Source organism: Neopelma chrysocephalum, unplaced genomic scaffold, assembly GCF_003984885.1.
Source record: "Neopelma chrysocephalum unplaced genomic scaffold, ASM398488v2 Primary Assembly neopelma1_87, whole genome shotgun sequence".
NCBI classification, from domain to species: Eukaryota; Metazoa; Chordata; class Aves; order Passeriformes; family Pipridae; genus Neopelma; species Neopelma chrysocephalum.
This window is the reverse complement of record NW_020897749.1, coordinates 5158224-5183407: the sequence shown is the minus strand read 5'-3', so window position 1 is coordinate 5183407 and position 25184 is coordinate 5158224. Positions and strand designations below refer to the sequence as shown.

The following is a 25184-nucleotide window of genomic DNA, read 5'->3' as shown; positions in this document are numbered from 1 at the left end:
TGTCATGTATGGTCTAAGAAAATTAAAAAAAAAAACAACCAAAAAACGAAACCTGTTCATTTTCTTAAGTTATACTAACCAATTTGGTTCCAGGCATCTAGGCAGCATTATTATTATCTGAGTATTTTGGAACTGGTGAACATTGCATCTCTCTCATCACTTACTAGAGCAGAGAAAACTTTACCATCTAGTCTGAATACTCATTTAAAGATATTTATATTTCATTATTTCCCAAGTGGCTAAAGGTGAATGGTTTGCTTGCGTTACTTGATATTCTTTAGAGTTCGTATTTAAGCCTTAGTGCTATATTGTTTTAATAAACAGAACTATGAAGGATGTTTAAATCAGGTCATTAATCTATTCAGTACTTTTTATCGATGCCATACATAGCTCTTCTCATTAAAATAATGCTTTCATGTGTGTGCCTGGCAGATATCAGCCCACCAGCACAAGGTGTGGATCACAGGCAAGTCCAGAAAGAACTGGGAGACGTCATTGTACGGCTGCACAATCCTGTTGTGCTGACACCCACGACAGTTCAAGTCACCTGGACGGTGAGGCCTCTGTTATTACCTTAACAGTACTTGCAGTTTGCCTATTTTGCCTCCTTATCCCTTCAGTTTTTTTACAACCCAGAAAAACTCCATTCTTTACCCCAGTGTGAGTGCTCTGACAAAGTAACATTCTACAGGTGTGTATATACATAAACACACACACACATATATATATGAAAGTTAATGAAATAGTCTTTTTATTTTCTCTTTCAAGGTTCAATGTCTTCCATCTTCTGCTCAATATGAGTTGTCTGTCTGCCTAGAAAAATATGATAAAAATGAATATGCTTAACACCAAAATCTAGAGGATAATTGATCTGTGGATTCATTACTCTGCATGTCGAAAAATAATCAAAGTTAAATATGAACACGAAATTGCTGTATGAAAAAGCACTTTGCACTTCAAGGCATACGGACCTCTGACAATACCCTATTATTTAGTGACCCAAAAATGAAAAAAATAGCTTTCCTATAGGGCACTTTTAGTGAAGTCAGAAGTACATGGTGCTAAGGCCTGATCCACTGTGTAGCATCTGGTTTTCTAGCATAATCTTTACCCACAATCTGAACATCCTTTCATTATAGAAGACTTTTTGGCAATACTTAACGTTTCTATTTGAGGGGTCAAACTACTGGGTAGAATTTCTGATATAGTGTTTTGGCTTTCAAAATGCTATGTTTCCCTTCCTGAGGCTTGAAGGAAAGGATTTGTAACAGTAGAAAGAGTGAGTTCCCAGGGCACTGCACACCAGAAAGAGTGCTTTGCTCTTGGGGCGTCTGCCCCAGAGGATGGAGAGCCAAGAGTGGGAGAATGAGAGAAATAGTACTGCCCTGCACATCACTGAAACTGTTGTTTTATAGAGGATGAATTCTGCTAAGGGGGTTTTCACAATACTCAGGGGTTTTCTTCTGCATGTCATGTTGCTAAGAGGTTAATGTGTACAGAGGATTACGCAATAGGAGATAAGAAGTGTGGTGATAGATGGTGTATTATAAGGATTACTGTTGTTTTTGCACAACTCAGCCATATTTATGGGGGCTTATGCACCATCCTTGTTCTGACAGATTTCAGTGGTCAGGGTACAGATTAGAATAAATAGAGAAACCCACAAATGTGTCTTTCTTAGAAGATTATTTAGAGTATGTGTCACTGCAGTTTTCCTTCCATGATGTCAATATGCAGCTTGCCTTTCTAAAAATGCTCTCTGTTTCAGCTACATACCTCCAGGACTAATCTTTGTAGCAAACCCTTTTGCCCAAACAGATGGATCAGTAGTTTAGAAACTCTGGATGTTAGCAGCCAGTAATTGTAAACTTGAGTTACATCCATGTGCTGCTCCTTCAAGCCCTCTCCTGGTTGTGACAGCTCTCAGAAATACAGTTTCATAGGCTGGCCCTTGCTTTAGCATATGCTACAAAAGGAACCTTCAGTATAAACAGAATTCAGTTTTATACCATGTAACCAATGCTATTATATTATAATGAAATATAGATGTATATGTATTTATGTGTGCATGTATATGGGGAGATACATACATATATACATACGTACATGTATATACATATGTATATTCCTCTAAAAGAGTCTCTTGGTGCCCCTACTGAACAAGTAATGAGTGAAGAAAACATGGTAAGGTAAAGGTAAATTGTTGGGAATGCTCTGGATATCAGCTTATTGGGAAGATCCTCAAAGCAGTGACCCAATGCCACCTGACAAGCTCACAGGCCTCTGTAGAAGCATTTTGGAATTGCCCATGGGAAGACACACACAAAGAAAGATCTCTGAAGCAGCTAATTAGAAACTACCCAGCAACCAGAACAAAACCAATTAATTAACCATAGTCTCTAGGAAAAAATCCCACTCTATCCAGAGAATAAAGACCACACTAATAATATAAAATGGTTAGATAGTGTAGCTATCATACAAAGGAACAGAAGTGCCATGAGAGTCATAAGACTCTTTGTGTTGACTTTCTGCAATTCAAAGAATGAATGCCAAGGAATGTCCTGGATTAGTGAATTTCTGGCATCCTGACACAGCAAATTAACACCACTTTCTTCCTCCTTTGTGGGATGGTTTTGGGTTTGCTTTCTCTGTTTTCAAATTTGAGTTTAGAATTTCCAAAATAGTTTCCTGCTACTCTGTTGCAATTTTAAAATATGCACAGGCATATACACACATATTTTATCTGTTTTAAAGAAAGGTCAGGCTTACAAAGTGAGTGTTAAAGAAAAAAAAAAGGAAGAGGAATGTCAGAAGTTAGGTTTTCACTGTTGCTTAAATTTATTCCTCTTGTGTATAGATATTAAAATATAGCTGTAATTATCTGGTCACATACAGGATCTCTTCTTCATGGAGCTATTCAACATTTCTTTTTATCTTCTTTATCCACTGTGTGGTGCCAGGTCTTATTAAATTCATACTATTGAAACCTTTCATTGAATAAAAAATTATTAGTTTGTCTCACATGCTTGCTTATCTGTCATGCTCTCAACCGTAACATTTGTGTGCTTCACAAATAATACTGAATTTAACATCACAATGGTAAAAATGTGTCATTATCCTAACTTTACACATAGAGAGGTGAGGTGCAGAGGTAGTTGTTGCAGATGAGACTTGTGGATTCAGATATGCCCACTGTTATCAAATGGCTAATTGCAATGAATTTTTACTTTTATCAAAACATTTTGCATTGCAAGAGCACATGGTGTACTCCAAGCAGTTTTTTTAGCTGACCTTAGCTATGGTTCAGCACTTGTAACCTCGGTGGGCATTAAACTGAAAGTTTCATTAGTGACCAGATATGAAATGTTTCCTGCATTAGAAAGAAACCCTGTGGCACAAGCAGGAACAAAAATAAATTCTTCGATATGACAAAAGAATTGTTGCTTTGAAATCCTGACTGCCTTCTCGGAGGCTACCAGGCAGAAGGATAATTTATTTTCATTTGTCTTTTAATTTGATGTAGATCTTAAATGAATGTACTTCACTGGAAGCTTCAAGAGTCAAGTCCATTAGACTGTCTTCCAGTGTATCATCCCTTTGTGCCTTGTTCCTGTAGGACAGATAAATGCTAGTGCAGTTTGAATTTCCAGAGAGTACTGTGAGCCCATGCTAGTGAGTTCAGCACAGCATGAAAGCTTTTTCTGCCCAGATGGAGAATTGCTGTGGGTATTGCTGTGGGAGCAGAGTATTTCTTAGGGTGTTTTGGGGTAAAAATTTGCATGCTACAGAGCATATTACAAAATGTCTTTAGAGTGCAGATTAGCATGTTTGCCTGGGAGGAGCTTATGTTCGTAGCATAATCTGCATTATGAGTTTCTTGCCATCTTTTTAACAACCTAATAGCCATTGAACCTGTCTTGTGTTCTGCTGGGGCATGTGCAGATTTGAACATGCAGAGAAAATGAGTTTTCTGTTCTGCAGAAATGGCTTTGTAGATACCTCCTGCACTATGTACTCATCATAAAAGGGAATGAGAAAGAGCACAGAGGACCAATTATACTTGTAGGTTGCCTTAAAGCATTAGGTCAGTGCTGAGTAGCAACTACCCATAAACTTCTTTCTTCTGCCTTCTAAGGAGCCACCTTCATTTTCTGCCTCCTGTCCTTTGAGGGAGAAAGTGTGTCTTTAGATCAGCAACTCTTGCAGATCTTTTGAGTTGCTATCACTGCTGCTTGTACAAATTCAAGAGTATTTAAGTGTCACGGGAAGACTAGAAATATTATCGGATCCCAGTATTTCAATGCAGAGGGTTCCTGTAGTCACTGAAGTAATGCTGAGCACTTTGTACAAGTGGCAACCACTTAGCAAAAAAAAAAGAGAGAAATGAGAATACCTAAAAAGTATTACATTCTTTCATCAAGTCACAGCACATGTTTCTGCAACTCTGCCTATGTGTGAACATGTACCAAACTTACAGAGATATTTAATGCTCAACATAGTTGAATTAATTTCTTAATTGCTAAACATATAAGGATTTCTTTTTAGTGGCCTGCTGTAGGCGTGACACATAATTACCACAAAAATGCAGCAAACTGTTAAGTCACAAGCTTTGTGTGTGCAAGTATATAAACATATACATATATATGCATATGTGTATATATATATGTATACGTGTACAGACGTATGAGTGTATGTGTATGTGAAATATACTTGTCCTACATCTCACAAATGTCTCTGGTCAGTCCATGTAATTATTCAAGAGCAATTTTTCACTTATTTTCTAAATAAGTGAAGTAAGTGCCCTCAGAGCAGTTTCCCAGTATTTTGACCTCACAGAAGGCCCTGTTCATTCAGACTAACTGGGCATGAGACAGAGCTTAGTATCCTCTCCTTGATTCTGAATGCAACTGGATGTTTATAGAAAACATTAAAAATGCATAGTATTTTCTTTTGTCAGTGCCCTCCCTAAACATAAACAGTGGAGTGAACTCACTGTCAATAATCTGAAATTCAGGCAGGTCACTCAGCCCAGTTGTAATCTAACTTCTAGTTGAAAGCTCTGTGAAAATTGTGTGAGCCCCAAATCAAGCTAGTTTGTAGCACCCCTAAACATGTCAGCCTTGTTGTGCCTGTTTTCATAATCCTTGTATTGTTTAGTCTTTCAGGTTAGGAACTTAGAAGAAAATATGTATATGGGCAATTTGTATATTACCTATACACAAATAGATACAAAACTGTAATGTAATTAAAATTGTTACACTATAGCCATACTGTAGGGGTCCAGTTCTTCTCAGTGAGTTGGTGGGTGCACTTGTGTTTGTGCTTTACAAAACACTTTCCATTCCGTTTTGTAGCAACACACAGTGTTCAGCCTCGTCAATTCTGAATTTCCAGTTGTTCTCCACTAGGCAGCAGTCAGTAGAGCTGGAACATACAGCAAAGGAAAAATGGAAAGTCCTAAGAAAGTTATGCCGTTTTTCAGTGTAGCTTCTAACTCAGAAGTTAGGCAAGAATCAAACTCGATGTTTGATTATTAAACATCATAGCGCTATATTGTAATTTAGGTTAAGAATCCGTTTTGCAAAGTGCACGAAAGTGTTATTTTTGCTGAATTTTGTAGTAAACGCGGGGTTCATAGAGGTCTTTATGTCCGTAAAACATTTAGTTAATCAAAGTCAAACATGGATAAAAACAATTTACTCTGATTTACAGACTCCCTTCATCTGGAAACAGCTGCTTAATGTTCTTCTTAAAAACACAGCTTGATTCTTTCGGTATTAACAAGCTATTATTGTGAGTTATATCCCTCTTTCAGTGCATAAATTCACTTAAAGTGAACGTAGAGAAGTTTATAAAATGCAAGCTTAATGTTGTTGTAACATATGTTGCAAGGTTTTTAACAGTGACAGTTTTGATGAAAGACATTTCTGCCTTGCTTTCATAAATAAAGCTTTCTTCTTGCTTGCCCTGCTTTTTAATGTCTAAGAGTCTGTGTCCCCTCTGAATGCCTCAATAAACTGTAACAAGATTATAGGAGAAGCGTAATAGACTGTGGTTTGTGTTTTCAGCCTTAAATTCATTTATTCTTAAGAGAAGTCAAACAAATGTATCTCTAATTTTGGAATATCTTTGAGCTAGCAAATTGAGAGGAACATAAGAGATATGCTACTTGTTGAATCTTGGTTATAACCCAGAGGTTTACCAAACACCCAGCTGTATAGTCTTGTTGTTTGTGCTGTACTTTCTTTGCTCTTTATTTGATGGCTACAGAAGCAGCTGGATTTGGTTTAGTTTTATACATCAAATTGTTTTGACTGTTTTTTACAGGCAAAATTAATCCAAGCATCACAATAGCTAAAATCACTGGGGTTTGCCTTCTTCGTTTTTCCTGCAAGATAAAAAATGCGTGCAACATCTCCAAGATAAAACACGTGTAAAGTTTTTCTTCAAATAAAAATCCTATTTATATTTATGATAGGTTAAAATTGTTAAACTTCTGTGCATGGTCCAATCTTGAATTCTGCTTGCCTAGCAACAAATAAAATATAAACCAAAACCAACATTCCATCTCCATCTGATGGCCTGAAAGCATCACAACCTCAGGATGCAAAGAGACTGCTCAGACTGTGAATGCAAGAAACAGCACATGTCTTTGGAAGTTGTTTTCTCTGCATCTGTCTTATGTTTATTTTATTTTCCTGTGCATCCCATGAGCTGTGAGCCAAGTAGTGGACTAACTGTAAGCATACAGCGTATCTTCAAAGACTTGTCCTTTTCTGAGAAGAATTTGTTTTTCTTTTCTTCTCATATTTCAGCACATCAGTAGCCAAGACATGCTCAGTAAGTTTACACGCAGCAAACCTTATGCCAAAGTTTTCTTTTCACGATTTGTTGCAGGGGTGGGGCCTTGTTTTATGATTTTAGGTGGTATTTGCCATGATATACAGAGCTGGAGAAAGCAAAGCAGAAAGAAATGTTCTGTAACAAGTAATGTGAGACAAATGTACTTTACAGACAATTAATCAAGAGTGACTTACAAGAAGGCAGTTTGATTATTAAATTCAGCACCAAATGTTAATTTTCTCTTTTTGATGAGGGCAAAAGTATCCTAGGCAAACGTTTTGTTTTCTTTTTATGCAGGTTGTTTCTTTTTTAATTTTAATATGTTTATTGCTGTATTATTTAATGTCATTTCCAGGTTGACCGCCAGTCCCAGTTTATTCAGGGCTACAGGGTGATGTATCGCCAAACGTCTGGCCTGCCTTCTCCAGCTGTGTGGCAGAATTTGGAGGTCAAAGTCCCCACTGAGCGCAGTGCTGTCCTCGTCAGCTTGAAGAAGGGGGTCACTTATGAAATTAAGGTTCGCCCTTATTTCAATGAATTCCAAGGAATGGACAGTGAATCAAAATCTGCTCGTACCACAGAGGAAGGTTAGTAAAACAGCCAGAAAAGCAACAGGCTTCCATACCTAGCATTGAGGGTGAAAAGAAGAGCGACCATTTTGGTTATGGTGTGTGTGCATTTGTTCAGCTCTATTTCCTCCATGTGATTTCTGTTTGTTAGATACACAGGTGAGGTAAGAATCTGACATAATGTTCAGTTTTGTGCTTTAAGTGTTCCGCGAGAAAGCACCGGGTCAGTCTTTTATTCTTTTAGTTGATACATCCTTCTAATGCACAGGTGGCTTTGGGTCTTCCAAAAAGTGTGTGCTGCAGCCATTCTTTTATAACCACCGCTGCTGCAATAAAAGGCTTTGGTCTGCACTTTGAAAAAAAAACAAATGGAAGCTTTTGCAGATGAGCGTTTGATATTAAGCACACCTTTCTCAGTGGATAATAAGGCACATGAACAGTTGGTTGGGAAATGAGGAGTAGAGAAGGACACGTATTTAACTGGTCTGAAGGAACTCCAGTCTCAAAGGGATGCCACTTCAATGTTTCTGTTAGCACTGTTCAGCCCTTTGGAGGATTTCCTTAAGCACCTTTCAAGCCTCTCTGAAACAGGCAGAATTCAGACATAGTAAACAGTTTACACTACTGAGTTGTTCAGGCTTTTGTGTCTGTAGTATATAGCCTGGTATATAGTTTTGCTAAAGCATATGAACTCCAAGGCTGCTCATTTTGATTTGAAAAATAGAGGGAGTGAGGTGAGATATAACTAATTTTAATAATTTTCTCTTAGAAACCTGTCTTTCTACTTATCTAATGCAGCTTTTGCCCAGAGAATCTCCTGTAAATGCAAGATGGTCATAACAATGAGAATTATTTTCTCTGTTTCACCAATTTATTTCTATGTTTTTTTTTCAAAACAGGAGAGATATTGGTGAGGCTTCAAAATGTTCATATGGTTTCAAAGGGTTCTGAGTGCACTCTTTCCTTCCTATTGAAGGTGCATCTTAATCATTTACAGTGATCTCCTGAGGTTTAATTTAGTGTTGATTGCCAAGTACTATTTAATTCTAGAACAGACTTGCTTATTACTCACTTTTCTCTTTGGTTTGTTATGATTATTGCCCAACATGTAAGTAATCCTGAAGATGACTTCGTCGGAGTTTGCACGTTATGGATGAAGAAATTCACTGCACTGCAACATGTAAAAGAGTGTGTAGGAAGGAGTTTATGGCTCCCAGTTCTTTGTTCAAACAGTAAATCCTAAATCAATTGGTAAAGAATATCTTTGCAGCAGTCTGAACAAAGCTTTTTTTTTTTAAAAAAAAAAAGAAAAGAAAATTGTAAAAAAGCATTCTACAGGTGAAACTGCTTTCCTAGAGTTAAAATGCAGGATTTTGTCCTCTCACTAGCAGATTTGCTTCTTGTCCAATTTCAGTTGATTTTTGATATTTATTTAGCTTCATCTAACTGTCTCTTGCTAAGGGTAAATTAAGAACTACTGAAAAAAAAGAGAAGATTTTATACCTCCTGTCTATTTCTGTAAAATACTTGAGGAATGACATTCTGTTTTATAAACCTCAGCTCCCAGCAGAGCCTGTCAGGTAATTTCCTACCTTAAAGGACACTTTGTTCGTGTGGAATAGCTTTCCACATAGTGAGGATTTAAAAAAATTTCATGCCCACAGATATGTATAACTCACAGCCAAGGATCTGCTTTGTAGATTAATATAACCTTCAAGGAGTCTGTTTACAACTATCTCTTCTCAACAAAACGTCAGCCTAGAACATGTAGTATTATCACCTGACAAATGTCAGCCCCTGTAAAAAATTTTTCCTCTTCTCTGGGTGATAAAATTAAGTACTTCCATGAGAAAATTAAGGCATTCGGTAGATGCAGTTCTACAGATATTTCCTTTAATTCTTCATGTTATCCTTGTAATTATATGGGTGTTCATGTATTTCAAAAATAGCATTGACTAAATGTTTAATGAGAGTGGTTTGCTTCTCATCCACTGAAGAAAGATGGCAGTCTATTTAAAGGTATCCCACTTGCTGTGTCGCCTGTGATTCCATTTCGAAAATGAGCTTTTTTAGGCTTGACTTTTAAAAAATGTCAGCTATACTATTTTTAGAAAATAATTCGGAAGAGTGATACGCGTGTTGGAAGTTTTTTGTGATATCAAAACAAATAGCCCTGATAAAGGCAAAGTACAACCAAAAGGTAGTGGCAGCTTTCTGCTGGATTGAATTTTACATGCGATGTTACGTCTGAGGCCTACCTCCAAAAATCAATTTTGCTGCAGTTAGACTTTTCCTCTAGATCAGACATTTGTCACAGTTCAGTATCCATCCATCTCCTGCCTCTTTGGCCTTGTGAAGGTAACAAATGGAATTCTGTTTGGCTGCGTCTGGAAAAGATGAGCAGCGATTTGGGTTCTTTCATATCTGTAAGAAGAAGCTGAGCACTGGAATAATTGACCTGTCAAGAAGCAGGCAAGGTGTTCTCCACAAGCCAGCAGCAAGGGAAATGAGAAAATGGTTTTAAAAATGTTATTTTTCAATGTGATCTATTTAATAACTGCAGCAGTGTCAGACGAGTGGCTTAATTTATATCATGGTGCCAGCTTACAGAGTGATATTATCAGAGAGGGGAAGCAGAACTATTATATACATACGTGTGTACACACATACAAAGAGGAGCTAAATCAAATATTTTATTTTATCACTTTCAGTATTTCCTTCATACTTGCTCTAGAGACAGATGACTTTTTTTTTCAATTGCATCCACTGTTTTAAATCTCTTTTGGAATAACTTTTTGGAGTAGCCTTTTGTTTGTCACCACAAAAATAAGATAGTTGGTAATGAAAGTCTCCTTAGCTTTTATCAGCTGCTGTCTGTCAGTTCCTCCTCACCTTAGTCCAGCTCTTAAAATGATATTTTCAGCTGTATTCATCAGCTGCAGTTTTAGTTTTTCTTGCAAGTTATCATATATCCTCCAAAAAAAACCCCACCATGTACTGGTAGAATATTAATTACAATATTCACAGCATTTAAATGCAAAGACAAATATATGAATACAGTATGTTTTTCTTTAAATGTTAGAGTATGGTATTCATTTTACATTTCTTTGCATTCACACTCCCCATCCCCCCAGGTATGTCTATATAAGAAATTATGTTTCTGAATGCCCTTTTTGTTTGAGTAATGAAAGTGCATATATTTGAGCACTGTACTTAAGTTCCATTGTACTTAAAAACAAAAATGAGTTATACAGTGTTAAGCTTTACCATTTTTATGATTTTTATTTTCATTTAAAATATGCTAATTAATATCACATACATACATTTATTCATGGTTTTGTTGTTGTTGAATATCTTGAAGACTTTTAAAATGCTAATTGTTTTACTGTGTGGCAAATTATTTCCCTGGCCATAAAACATACAATGCAACTATTAACTTCCCCAATTTTATGCTTTACACGATTGCAAGGAGTAGCCCAAGGCCACCTTTCCGTGCTCCACTTGAGCTGGCTAAGAGTCAAATTGTCCACAATACAGCTCCATTTCTCCCCTCCAGTGCACTGTTTCTCTGCATCAGGCAAGGTCACAAGGACTATACCAAGCTCTACAAGCTTTGCAGCTGAACCAGCATCTGAAAATGTAGCTGTTGAAATGTGCAGCCTCCAGGGACTGGAGTATGGGTTTTATGTTTTCTCTAAAGTATTTTCTTTTTCTGATATAATCTTGTGTAGTCCCTTGTCCCCACCTCCGATACCCTGGTTTGAAGTTATGTCCTTCCTGCAACAGAGTACTCCAACTCTTCAGGGTTATCAGGGTAAAGATTTGAGCTCAGCTCCCTGAGCCTGTGCCAGGTCAAGCGCTGAGGAGCTTCCAAAGTGGGAACACAGCCAGTCTCAAAGAGGTCATGGGGAACAATAAGAAAATCTGAATTGGCTCAGTAGACTTGAGTGCCTCTGATATCTGTGGCTGTGCTTAGTTGTGTTAAACCTACCAGACTTAAATACAGGGATGCCAGGGGTCTTGGCTTTTCTGAGAATCGTGGTCCAAGCATGGTCATGCACTCAGGATATCTGTTAAAGATAAGAGTAGAGCCCTGTTGCCACAGAGCTCAGCAGTGAAGAAGTCACTCTAGACCAGGGCAATGGAGTCAGGGAGCTGTAACACATGATGTGAGATGCCCAAAACCAGAGGGCTATCTAGGTTTGAAGTTGGGGTGGGGGACTGATAAATATTTTAGGTTCTGGTACAAGGTCTACTATAAGTCTTCATATTTCATATTAAATGTTTTAAGATCATATAAAAGGCAATGACAAATACACGGAAGACAAATTCCATAAACAGTTATTGAACACAAAGACATCATCCTGGAACAGAACGTGTCTAAGCAACAGGCTTCTGTGAATTGGAAAATTGTCCTGGAGAGGTATCAATATATACTCACTTGATTAGTTCACTCTTTCCTAGCCTCTTTCTATTAGTTTTGTTGAAGACTAGGTAGATGGACTGGGATAAATGGAATAGTTGGATTTTTGGTCCATTTCAGAGCAGCTGCTATCAATAACTTTTTCCCCCCAAGGACCATACCTTAATATAATACACTCGACCTCAGTGGCTTATCTTGGCACTGTGGTGGAGTTTCAACACTTACCTGGAAGAAAGGGAAGGGCAAGGGGGGTTTAAAACCTGCAAGAGGTTTTAAGTGGCTGGGAAGGGCCATATTCCCAGCCCTCTGCACTGGCAGCTGTAGCTATGGTGGGAGAACCCCGTGTGGAGATGAAGCAGATGCTCACAGAGGGGACTTTTCCATAGCTGAACTTCTGCTCCACTTCCCAATCCACACATCCTGAGCCAACAAAACCACCCTGCTGCTGGTGTAGCTGCAACAGGGGCTTTGCCAGCATAGCCCTGAGCACTAACAACTATGATTTTTTTTTTCACACTTCTAGACAACTAGGAGGGCTGGTAAGCAATTGTCTTGTAGAATTGGCCTTGATATGCAGTGACCAGCCAAACAGCTGTGAATGGTTGAACTGAACAGGACTCTGAAGAGAAAGCAATTTGCCTAGGGGAAAAAAGAGGACATAAGTATATATCTGACCTAACTTAGCACCTGCCCTATTGGCATTTGATGTAAAGCCATGAACACTTTAACCCTTTTCCACTTTATAGCTGCAAGGTTTTATGTTTAAATCTGTTAATGTCTTCCTGAAGAATGAATAGGAAACAAAAAATGATCCTATTATTATTGTTATGTGGAGAAAGAAGAACAAAACACTTTTCAGGCCAGATGAAGCAGCTTCACACATGACTTAGTTGATATATATGTAACTATCCATGTTTATTATGGGAAACAAAGGCAAGAGTGAGACCAGTTCCAATGCAAAATTAAGAAATGCTAAATATAAATAAATGAGGAGTGATTTGTATTGATTCTCCATTGCCACAAATTCCACATTGTCATTCAGCTCTATGCTTCTCTCCAGAAAGGCATTTTTCAAAATTGACAGTGCCTAACAAAATGTGCATACCTAGGCCTGCAGGGAGTGTGAACTTTCTGTACTGCCTGCTTGCTCTTGCAGAGTTTCAGCAGAATTCGTGCTCTAGCAAATGGATTAATGTCTCGCTTCTGTTTGTTCTCTCTCCTTGGTGTAGCTCCAAGTGCCCCTCCTCAGTCTGTTACTGTCCTGACAGTTGGAAACCACAACAGCACGAGCATCAGCATCTCCTGGGATCCCCCCCCTCCAGATCACCAAAATGGAGTCATCCAGGAGTATAAGGTAGAAACGATGTCTAATGGAAGGGTTTTTGTGTTTAAGGAAACAACCTACTTGAACAGTAGCCACCTTTATGGATTTAGATTCTGACAGCTTTTACAGCTGCCCTTGTAATTATATGGAGAAAGAGGACTGACTGCTTATGGATTTTTTTTTTTAAAGCAGTACTACTATTATATTAAAAATAAAAAGTACCACGGAAGAGAGATTTAATTTCCAGCTAGTTTACAGTACTTCTCTTTCTTGCTTTTCCCTGCTGTGGAACGAAACGAGGAGTTTTTTGTTAAGGGCTTCTGTACTCTAAAGGCGGGCAGTGAAGTCCCTGTCTTAGAATGCCTTTAATCTGGCAGAAAAGCTAGCAGGAAAGATACCTTTTCTTTCCCCTGCAAAAATGCTACTCCTAACACTTCAAGGTCAAAGTCAAGGACTGTGGCTCTGGGAGAATACAAGGCTTCTTCTGAGTACTATTTCTGTCAAGCTTCACAACTTGAAATACTGGCTTGTTTGCTCTGAGGAACAGGTTGAACTACGCTATCCAGAGTTTGTTACACGAGAGTTGTTTCCATTGGGTTGTATATTCTTCTTCTTTGTTGCTGTGATAGCTCAAAGTATCCACTCCTTATATATTATCTTAAATTTTGTTGTAGTCTATAATTCCATACTGAGAACACTTTGGCACAAGTATATTTTGACAACATGAAAGAAATGCAGTGTTTTTGGGTTGGAGGACTGTGGAGAAGATGACTGGGCAAGGTTCAGCGTTATGGCAGGCTTGTGACCATGGAGCACACTGCTTAGTGAATTAGCCTTGCTGTGGCTGACTTATACAGCAAGTGTGAAATTTTTAATTGAAATAGTACAGGGCAGCTTTCTTGCTGCTTTCCACAAAGGGTGGAAGTGGAGGGTGCCGCTTATTTCACACAAAAAGATGTAATTTTTTTGGCCACGGGGTACCTTGAGGGAACACAGCATGAAGAAGGGAGAAGGTGCTTGACTTTAAATCAACTAATTGGTTCAACTTCTTCCACCTTTTTGCCTGGTCAGAGGGATGCAGTAAATACTCACAATATTTATGTTTAGCACAGGGCTTCCTTTGTTTTGCTTTCAGTCAATATCAAGATTTATTAATCCCAGTATTTTATTGATCTAATTTTCATATCAATTAATAATTATCTCTTGGCTTAATTAATCTTGGTCCTGACTCCAGTATAAGTCAATATAAATCGTCAAGGGCTTACAGGCAAATAAGTAAAGCACACTCCTAAACCACAAAATATGTAGATATGAAACAAAGAGGGCTGATGGTTAATAAAAGCCATGTTCCAGGTGAGTGCTCAGACCTCTGGGCTGTGTATAAAAACAGCTGGAGTCACTACCCATTACATCCCTTCTGAGTTAGATTAGGCGGCTGCCTGATTAGTGAGCTGGCTGCTGGGACTGTGGTGCAGAGTTTAATATTTCCCTGAGTATAAAATGTCTGGTGAGGTTTCACAGTACAATTTCTGACAAATTGAAAGTAGATCTGTTGATTCTACTTCAAGCATTGGAGCACCTGTAAATTCATATATGAATTAAATGCCTTTAATTAGAGGCATCTCATAGCTGCTGTAAACTAAGACCAGGACAGATAAGGAGAAAAGTAATGAATGCAACAGTTTCTCACCCTAATTCATTCTGGCCTGTGAATAAGATCTCATCGAGCTTAGGGAAACAAGGGAGTTTTTTTTCCCCTTCAAATCTTTCTCAGTGTTTCACAGCAAAAAAAAGAAAAAAATAAAAGAGGTGTGATAAAACACTAAGCAGGGTCAAAAATAAGGGTAGAAATAGCATTGCTGTTACTTAGATGCATCAGTTGGTTGCTGACAGTGGTTCCACCAGTAGTGCTTTCTTCTGTTATTATTGTTATGTGAGTGTACATGTGATGTATTTGTGCATTGATTTTCTTGAGTGGTAGTAAATGCATTTTTAAATAATACAGAAGCAGTATATGCAGATAACATTAACTGAAGAAGTATCTCTAGAAGGTCTTGGTTTTGAAACCTCTTTGGAGAAGCCTATGAAAAAATACCAGAGAGAAACATAGCACTTTGGAATCATAGAGAGTTCTCATCACAAAATGCCAGTTGAGATTATAGGGTGGTTTTCCTGTTTAATTAGACAGTAATTGAATCAGGATCTGATATCTGGATTCCTAAACAATGTAGGTAATCACAAAGGCAGCAGTAAAAAGTGAGTCTGTACTTATTCCATTTCATAAATTTCAAATATCCCTGTTGCACAATGAAAGAAAGTTGGAAAGAATTTTGAAAATTGTTTGCTTTTTAGTACTTTAAGAAGTGTTTCAACCTGTGCTCATATTATTTGCTGTCTTTTTGCTATTCAGTGGAAAATCCAGAAGGAAAAAATGTGGATTTTTTAAAGGACAGGTTTGGTGGTAATCATGTTACTGAACAAGATTTTAGTTAATGTATAACATCTTTTTCACTTGGATGATCTGGTCTGGGCTTCTAAGAAGAGTAACCGCAGAACTTGCATTCCACAGAGAACCAGAGTCCAGAGAGTTATTTGCATGCAGTTTTTGCAGCTGGCTTGGTCCTGTGCTAATCTGGCACAGTTTGCTCAGCCAAATCATTCTAATTTCAGCTATTCCTGGACAGTACCATTGTTAAGAAGCCTGAAATAAGTGATTGTCATGAAATGCTTTGATATGTCATATCTATGCACGATTGTGTGAGTGTGAAGAATTTCATCTATTTTAACACATCAACTTTTGTCCCAGATCTGGTGCCTAGGTAATGAGACTCGATTTCATATCAACAAAACAGTAGATGCAGCCATTCGGTCTGTAGTAATAGGTGGCCTATATCCAGGTATTCAGTACCGCGTGGAAGTTGCCGCAAGCACCAGTGCAGGTGTGGGAGTAAAAAGTGAGCCACAGCCCATAATAATTGGTAAGTGATTGTCTGTTCTGTTTTTTTGTTTTGCCTGCTTTTTTTTTTTCATTCAGAAATGCTTTCATAAATCACTTCTGGAAGCATAAAAATCCACAGAGCAAAAGATAAGATTTGAATATAGAGCTGGTTAGTTAGCTTTTAACGTCCCACTGCCTGCTGATGTTGTGTTTTCCCTTCATGCAGAGTTCTTGTAGCCAATGGAGGGAAGTATGTTCCCAAGACATAAAAGAAAATGCAGATTGTCTAGTGGAACTGACTTAATGTGGGTTTTTTAATGAATTTACCACTTCTGCAGCTTGACGGATTTATGGAACTAACAGCCTGAGCTCCCTTTTCCCTCTGCTAAGATGACTGTAATATTGCCTTATTCATCCCTTTGGTGCCTAAGGCACTGTTTATGGTTGTTTTCTGAACATTTGAAGTCAGTGTTTCTCAGGTATCCCAAGCAGACAAGTATCCTCTGACAAAGTGACCTTTAGACCAAATAGAGAGCAAAGGTAGCATTATAATCCCTGCCTTTGAAATGGTCATTTCTTAGTAGTGGTTTCCATGCAGAATTGATTTCCTGACCTGAAGGAAATACAGATTCTATTTCTTCTGAAATTTTTCCTAAGTATAAAACATAAAGGCAGGAACAATATGGAAGAATAGGAGAAGTAATCATAATTAGCAAACCTGAACTGAGCTATGCAAAACAGTACCTCCTTTGAGTACATAATACAGGAATTATGTTGCTTTTATCTGTATGACCTAATTTAGTTGTTACTTAACTATACTTTTGTTTGTTTGAGGGACTTTTGTTGTTATTAAATATTTTCTTTTTAGAAAATGTTGTCAACACACCATCCCAAAGATGGACTATTCTGTTATGTGTAGACCTTTAGAAAAGGCCATCTCCTAAGCACTGCTTAAATGTTTAATGATATTCGGGTTCCCCACTCATCAAAATAGAAACTAGGGTACTTCCACTTTGAATATTTTGTCATTGGAGACAGAAATACAAGAGTGGAGGTGAAGGTAGCGCTGGTTTTAGAAAGAGGCAGCCAAAGATACACTAAAGAAAAGAGGGGAAAAAAGATTTCTAGAACTGAAAGTAAGAAATCACCTAATAGGGTTGGATTTTGGACCTCTGTGTCAATAATGGATATTGTAAGACTAGTCTGTCACTACATCCACTTTGAGCTGGACCTCCTTTTATTATTTCACTAAGGAAATAATCTAACTAGGCATTACACTTATTCCAGCAAAGCACATAAATGCGTTGCATTTTAAGTACACGAGTAGCCTTGAGTCATTTAATATGAGGTAAACTTGCACCAAAGGTCTTCATTGGATGATTTCCAGAATGTTCAGCCCCACATCTGGGTACAACCCTTCTTCCTGAATTTTTCCTTACAAAAAAATGACTGGTATAATTCAAGAGTTAAATGTGGAGAGATCTGTATTGTTGCCAGAAGAGGGAAAGGGATGTTAAGGGTGTAAATAAAGTAAGAAAAGACAAAAATTGGTTGGCATTTAGAGACTTAATTTTATCTCATTAATCTTAGTGATATTTATTTGTTCCTAAAACAGTCCCAGAATGTCTGCTTCAACAAGTCTGTCTGGTGGCATCTTTGCAGATTTAAGAGTCTTTTGCATGAAATTAAAGGAGAATACTTTCTGTTTGGGTTATATTTCTACCCTCATTTCTGTTGTCCCTTTTGGCGGCCCAAAGCTGGATAGGGTTACTACATATATGGTCTGTCTCCCTTTTCTTTAGACCCCCTTTTTTATTGATTATTAATTGCTGGGAGCTATTTCTCAGACTATAAATTTGCTTGATAAAGGTAGCAGTGTTTAAGTGATACCATTTCTGGAAAACTTGAGCTGGTACCATTCAGTGTTTGACTGGGACATAAAACACAAATTTTATTTTTTTTTTAAGTAAATGAAAAAAACTAATAGGATGGATTAAAAATGAGCTAATGAATAAACCTCAAAACATCTTAATGAATGTGAAAACATTAATGAGTGATTGTATTATAATGGAGTCATATTTGGCCTGGTGATTATCTATACTATTGAACAGCTTGCAAACAGAATGGGCGACTCCAGAAATGCTGAATTATGGAGAGAGTAGGTCAGTGATGCAGAAGAGTTAAGATGTGTTTCTAAGCGGTGTGACTTTCACTGTCATGAAATACAGAGTTCAGTGTATAAAAAAGGAAAATGGTAAATACAGGATTTATTCTTCTAAGAAGGTCTTTTCTGAAAATAACTGTTTTTCATGGTGGATAATCAACTACTGGCTTCCCAGAGCAATTCTAGATAACAGACCTGTGACAATTCAGAAAATAAAACCTGGAGAATATGGAGCAGTAGGGGATATATTATTTCTTTAGTTAGAAATTGTCTCACTGTTACAGGAATGCTGTGCCCATACTTCAAGCAGGATGTTGAAAAATTTTATGGAACACTAAAAGAGAATCAAGAATAAAATTTTTATGATCATTAATGATATGCTAAAAATTTTTCTACTGGAGAACCAGAAATAAAAATGGAGATAACAGCAATGCTGGTTAATGCCATAGCTATTATTTCTCCTCATCAGTTGGCCTGTTCACTCTTACATTCCATCATTGGCATAATAATATGAGGAACAGCTGCAAACTTTCACAGTAATAGGTACAATCGAATCTGATGTGTCTAATTAATTTTTGGTCCAACAAATTAGTTTTGTTCTTCATTACTCTCCAATGGGAGGAAGACATTATATTTCATTATGTTTTTGTCTTCGGGAACAATGGAGCGTTACAGGTCGCACACTTCCCTTGTCTATGTTCTAATTAGTTGAACTGACAGCATTGTTACAGAAACACCTGCAGTATATGAAATAGTACTGCACTGGTACCTTGGATGACATATTTATTACTTCTGCTTAAATATTATATAAAGAAGTATAAAACTAATGCCTTTTGTTTCCCCAGCCCCCAATGCTTATATTAATTTCATCAAACGTCAGCGGGTAACATTCATCTGTATCCATTTATTTTTCCGTCATCAAATTCACAAAGCATATGTTATTTTGACATTTAAATGAATTATTACTTTTGCAGTTGTAATTGCTAGGCACAGAAGGGTAAGAGCAAGCAGCCAGACTGCAAACTTGTGAAGGTAATTTGGAGACAGATTGCATCTTCCCCTAGAAGAGAGGGAAAGAGTAAAGCCCACTGAAAGCTCTCCACAGGCTCTTTGTGGTTTGCTCTCACGTTCTCCATTCTCAAAAGACTGGTTTCTGACTTTAGAGAAGAAGATGGGATTCTCAGATGTTTTGGAGGCTTTAGTGGACAGAGCTTGTACTTTTCTTGAGTCCAGGAGCATCAGCTCCCAAAGCTGGTCTCTTGAAGCACGTCCCTGCCTGCTCTTCCCCATGGCAGCACAGCTGCCACTGAAGCAGTGCCAAAATTACCTGTTTCCCCACCATCCCACTGCTTTGACCTCTCCTCCAAAGGGCACAGAAATTAACTCCAAGTTAATGGCAATTAAAGCCATTAATTCCCATGCTGGTTTCTACTAGAAAAACAATTGTGGTCCTGGAAGAGCATGCCATAGAGTGCCTCTTTCTATTAGTTTTACTCACTGCCCTTCCTCGTTCAGCACTGGGGTGCACCTATAGTTGGTTCCATGGGCATCAAAAATGGGAAAATCAGATAAAAGGAGCCATTCTTGTCTCCCTTCTTTTTTTGTCACAAGTGCTCACTGAGTTCCATTCTCCCTTACTGCATCAGAACTGGAAACCACTGGGCCTTTGGCAGAGGCATGACAAGAGAGGAGAGCATGGGAAAGGGCAGCTGCAGCTCCCGGGCCCTAGTATGAGTAGAGCTCACCAGCATGGCCAGTGTAAACTGATACATGACACCAGTACTGATGCACTGCCTTTTTATCCATCAGCAGGCCTAGTCTGTCAGTGTCCTTCTGCGGGACCTGTTTCGCTTGCGGGAAGCCCGTTTTGTTTCTTGCCCAGAACGACTGAAAGCAAGCCAAGCTCTAGCACAGTTTTAACAGTCTGTTTGCAGAAGCAGACGGTCATCAGTACTAAATATTGACATGGTGCTGAAAGACAGAAAGCTTAATAAAACCCCTGAGATCATCAGCAGTGTGATAGCAATGTGATGCAGTGCATCGCGGTCCTTCCCAAGTAACTCAGCCCAGCTCTGAACACCATCGAGGACCTGAAGCTGCATCTTGGCTGGGGCAGTGCTGGGCAGAGCCAGTCCCCGGGGGAGTGGGGCAGGGAGGGCATGCTCAACCCAACAGGCTCTGCTTGAGGGATCCCCATTGGCAACTCAGCTCTGGGTCACCTGCAAAGAGGTGTTTGTGGAACAAAACTGGAAGTGCCAGAATTCTCGCATCTGTTTTAGCCAGTGACCCTGTTTGGTGGCTTTAGGCTGAAGCCAGCAAGCTGGTCTGTTGAAAGAAGTGAGTGGTAAATCTAACCATTGCTGAATTATAGAAGAGAAATATATCCTGTTTTCACAGCAAGGCATAATGATACAATACTTTTAATAATTTTCTCTGAATGACCATTTCAGTGTTTTATTGCAATATTCGACTACCTTTATATGTGTGTGATGGACTTTCATAATTGAGAATCATAGTGTTTCTATCTTTTTTGTCTCAGTAGAATAGCTACTCTTGCAGCTCCTCAGCGTGCATAGAGGCATCTGGTAATATTACATAAACATTTCAAAGATTGAGCTATATAAATGCTTTTACTGGAAAAGATGGATAATATTTCATGAATTTCAAAACTGCAGATGTGGGCAGTTTATATGAAATGTACATAGAATCAATATTCATGGGAGGTTTTTTCCAGAAAAATATGTTCTGCATTTCCTAATTTTAAAACTAACTATTTTTGACAAGGGGCGATTTGAAGTAGGGAAGTGCTGGTCCTAGAACTATATACTTTAGCATTTCCTGAATTTCCACTCAGATTTTTATGATCATTTGTTTTCCATCCAGACATCAAGCTTTTTCTTTTGAAAAAGTTCCCTTTTAGAGAAAGGGGGGAGAGGAGAAAGGAAGCATCTACTGGAATTTACAGGTTTTTAATCTAATATACAATTTAAATCCTATATAGTAACTTTTGATGCATGTCACTTTAATTGGGATTCCACGTAATAATTATTTCTTACAGGTTAATGTTAAGAATTTGTCATGCATATTGTACATAAAAAAATAGCATCTGTTGCTGTGATTGCTTAGAGTTTGCAGTTAACTGTGTGTTTTTCTGCTTTGTGTCAAAGCTGGTGCACTTAGAATTTGTATGGATTGTTTTCCCCATGAAATAATTTCTGGAAAATACACTTTATGTTTGATTTCAAATTTGGAAACTAGCACTCAGGGAAAACAAATGAGTTTAAGAATTTTTGGCATGCTGACAGCAATGAGAGAAGAAACTGTCTTCTGATGTTGTAGCATATTTTGTATTTGGATTTCTCATTTGGAAAAAGCTATTTATTGATTGCTTGATTTATTTTTTATTAGTTTCCTATAATCCATTTTCTCATTATTGTATCCTGTCTGTAATTATGTGAAGACAAACCAACAAGTATGTATATTGTATATAAAAAAAAAGCTCTGGATTTACATCTGTTAGATTACTTGAGAGTGCACTGTAGATCTGTCTTTTCAAATATATGGATTTACTCTCTAAAAACACTGGGTTTCTGGTGTGCATTGCTACTCCTTAAAGTTCTTCTACTGTGGATAATTCTTTTGAGGTCCATTACTTCCCCCCCCCCCAGTTTTCACTTGCAGTACTTCCTGTTTGTGTTACAGAATCCATAATAACCACATTCCTTTGAATTTCTTTGTGCAGGAGGCCGTAATGAAGTTGTCATCACTGAAAATAACAACAGCATAACCGAGCAAATCACTGATGTTGTCAAACAGCCTGCCTTTATAGCTGGCATCGGTGGGGCATGTTGGGTGATTCTGATGGGTTTCAGCATCTGGCTGTACTGGCGAAGAAAGAAGAGGAAGGGGCTCAGCAATTATGCTGGTAAGAACAGGAACTTTATTATCATCTCATCAGGTTTGGTCATGAAGAGAACAGGGGCTGTTAAACCTACTTGAAAACCACGTTGAGCTTCCAGCAAAAATGTCCTGGGTGAATTCTGTATGCTTGTTTTTAATGTGTGCTGTGAAACTGCTGTTGTATGAGAAGCTTTAAATGCACTGCTCGGTACCACATTTCATCATTATCATAAGACAGTATTTTTACATCTCCAGCACATCTAGCATTAAAGAAAAAAAAAAAGGCACAAGGAGGATTAACTATACCTGTTGTTCCTTGCTCAGAAGGCACTCTGTTAACAGTGCAGCTCTACTCATATGTTCAAATATGAACTAGACTAGACCCTCATAAGGAAGGTTAGAGAGTATTTGGTCTTCTCCTTAATTCCCATGCATTTCTGTGTCTCTGAAGCTCATGTGCATGGGAAATAAATGGAGGTACTTAATCAGTGACTTCATACCTATAGCTGGAAGAGAAGAGTGATGTGTTAGACAGAGAAGTGTGGTCAAAATTTACTTATGGCAGAAACCATAAAAAGTTTTGTCTTTGAGATAGAACATCTTGGAATGTCCTCTTGTACCAAATGTTTGTTCCGGTTACAAATTAGCTTTTGAAAACTATGTTTGGAAAAATAAATACACCTGCCAAATGAAAATATTTTCATCTTTCCCCAACCTCTTTGTTTTGTGTATTCAGCTTTTCAGGATTCTTATAAATTTTTAGGCAGTCAGGTGAACGCCCATAAATCTGAAGGTCACTCTGAAGCCTAATTTAACACACAAAACCCCTTTGTTCTTCAGGTATTGGGACAGGTTCTCTAGAAGTGCTTATTAACATTTAAAAATAGAAAAAATTTTCTTTTTAGGCAAGATTTTCCCAGTTGAGGACACAGCATATTTAATGTTGACATTTTATCACATAAAGTTACACAAGTGCTCTTCTATGATGAGTTATCACATATGAACCTGAGGACACAGGTTCCCTAAGTGGCTGAGCATCTCTAACTCCGTGCCAAAAACCCACATTCATTCACAGCCAAAATGTCCTTCTCAGCTTAGCATTAGCCATCATGAGACTCCTCAGTGTCCTGACTGGGCTCACTAAACCAGAAGGAAACTATCCCGTGCTGTTTTTCAATCCTTCCTGCTGGATTTGTTTTCCACTGGCTTAGTGAAACAGGGCAGGTCAAGAAAACATGAGATGAGCAGTAGAGGACAAGAGGAAGGAGAGCAGTGGCTTTTGGACCTTCTTGGTTTCTGGGGAACCTCATCTTGTGTCACCATGTGACCTCTGACGTTCATGGGTTGCACATTCTCGATTTGTTTTTTTTTTTTCTTTCCTTTAATATCAGTGACTTTTACTCTCTGAGAGGTAGGGTGTTGTTAACTGAGAAACTAATATCTCTCTCACACACTTATAGATGTATTTCTATGAAATATCATTCTAGCTCCCAAGATTTTTCATACTAAGAGACAGCTGGGCTGTTATTCCTCTTAGGAAATAGTCCTAAACATAGAGTTTTGGACACAAGCTAAAATTAGCCTTTTCTTAAAAAGGAGAATTATTAGCCCTGTATGTGAGTTGACATGTTGGGGGGAGCAGGGGAGAATTGAGAACAAAGTCTTTCATACATTTAAATGCATAGCTGTAAGTAATTATAATAGTCGTAATAAACTGTGTCTCCTGCAACTCATTCCTTCTCATGATGTTTGCTGCATCTAAGTGTGACGTGAACATTGCATCATGAAATTGTGTATGCTTTCAGCAAGGAATGTAGATAACAGATCATACTTCAAAATTCATGCTAATGTTTTCAATTTGGAGAACAGCATGTCCACACAGAGAGTCTTCAAATGTGGCTGTTGAAATTCACTGCTCATCTTTCTGACCATCGTCTCTCATTGGCTGCTGGCTGGTTATTGCTTTAAGCTCAGCTGTAATGTCCTGCTCATGATATTCAACCCCAACTTAAGTAAACTCCGGAGGAAACTTGTGCCCTGCAATTAGTGCTTTTTCTCAGGGTGTGTAACTCACAATGTGTTTGCTTTCTTGTTTTGCAGTTCAGTCCTTCACCTTCACCCCTGCAGGTACTGTCCATTAGTCTGTCTCTTACCTCACCAACACATCACTGCAAACATTAGCTATCTAAGTGTTTATGAACATGTGAGATATGCAGAATCAAAACCAAATACAAAGAGAAATACTTCGGCTCCCTATCTGTGATAAAAATGTAGTATTTATTTCCTTAGTGATCCAAGGGGAGCATAATAAATTCTGCCACCATTAATGTCTCTGTCATTGTAATTCTGCATACTTACTCATCTGATTCCTAATAATGCAGTTTTGAAAGTAATTTGCAGGACAAGATGCTTGAACTAGCTTACCATAAACAAGCATTAGTCATATATAACTGAATTTTTATTTTAACGCTAAAGTATCTTGAACATTTTTGCAGTGGAGTAATGGAACTTTCTTCCACTTTAGCTCTTAGCTATGCATATGTTTGCTTTACTGTGAGGTGTTCAGATCTTCAGGCAACCTAGTGATTAACTGATGCACTAATTTCCTTTACAGGGATTTTTGAATTGAAGCATTTTGTTTTTTTCTGACTACCCAGTTCAAAGCTGGTATCCTATTTTTCGTATCTTAAAAAAGATAGCATACGGTAGACCATTATCACAAACACGATTAAAGATATGTGAAGGATAAATGAAATGTGGCTGAAACAGCAGGTTGCAAACAGCTTGTTCAACATATGGATAGCCAGGAAAAATAGAGTATAGAATTAATAGTAATAATGGATACAAATAAATAGCTTCTGCTCTCATACCTAATCGCAGCATTTAAAAACTTAAAAATAACTGTACCTCAGTGTTACAGTGTAAAAGACTGATAAATCTCATCATTTTCCAGCAGAAGTCTGTAAAGTTTTCTGTGTGTAGTTTGGCCCCTCAGTTTCATTTACCAAAGCTGTCTCCTCTTC

General features: G+C 38.0%; 1 protein-coding gene across 13 annotated transcripts in view; it reads left to right on the top strand.

Moving 5' to 3' along the window:
• Nucleotides 1-25184, top strand: part of ROBO2 (roundabout guidance receptor 2) — a 1078275-nt gene that overhangs the window by 996721 nt on the left and 56370 nt on the right. For all 13 annotated transcript variants that reach the window (XM_027692569.1, XM_027692568.1, XM_027692575.1 and 10 more), the window contains 5 exons: nt 433-554; nt 7199-7430; nt 13065-13189; nt 15966-16137; nt 22004-22186. In XM_027692569.1, coding sequence (XP_027548370.1) covers nt 433-554; nt 7199-7430; nt 13065-13189; nt 15966-16137; nt 22004-22186 — 834 coding nt within the window. The remainder of the gene's footprint in view (nt 1-432; nt 555-7198; nt 7431-13064; nt 13190-15965; nt 16138-22003; nt 22187-25184) is intronic.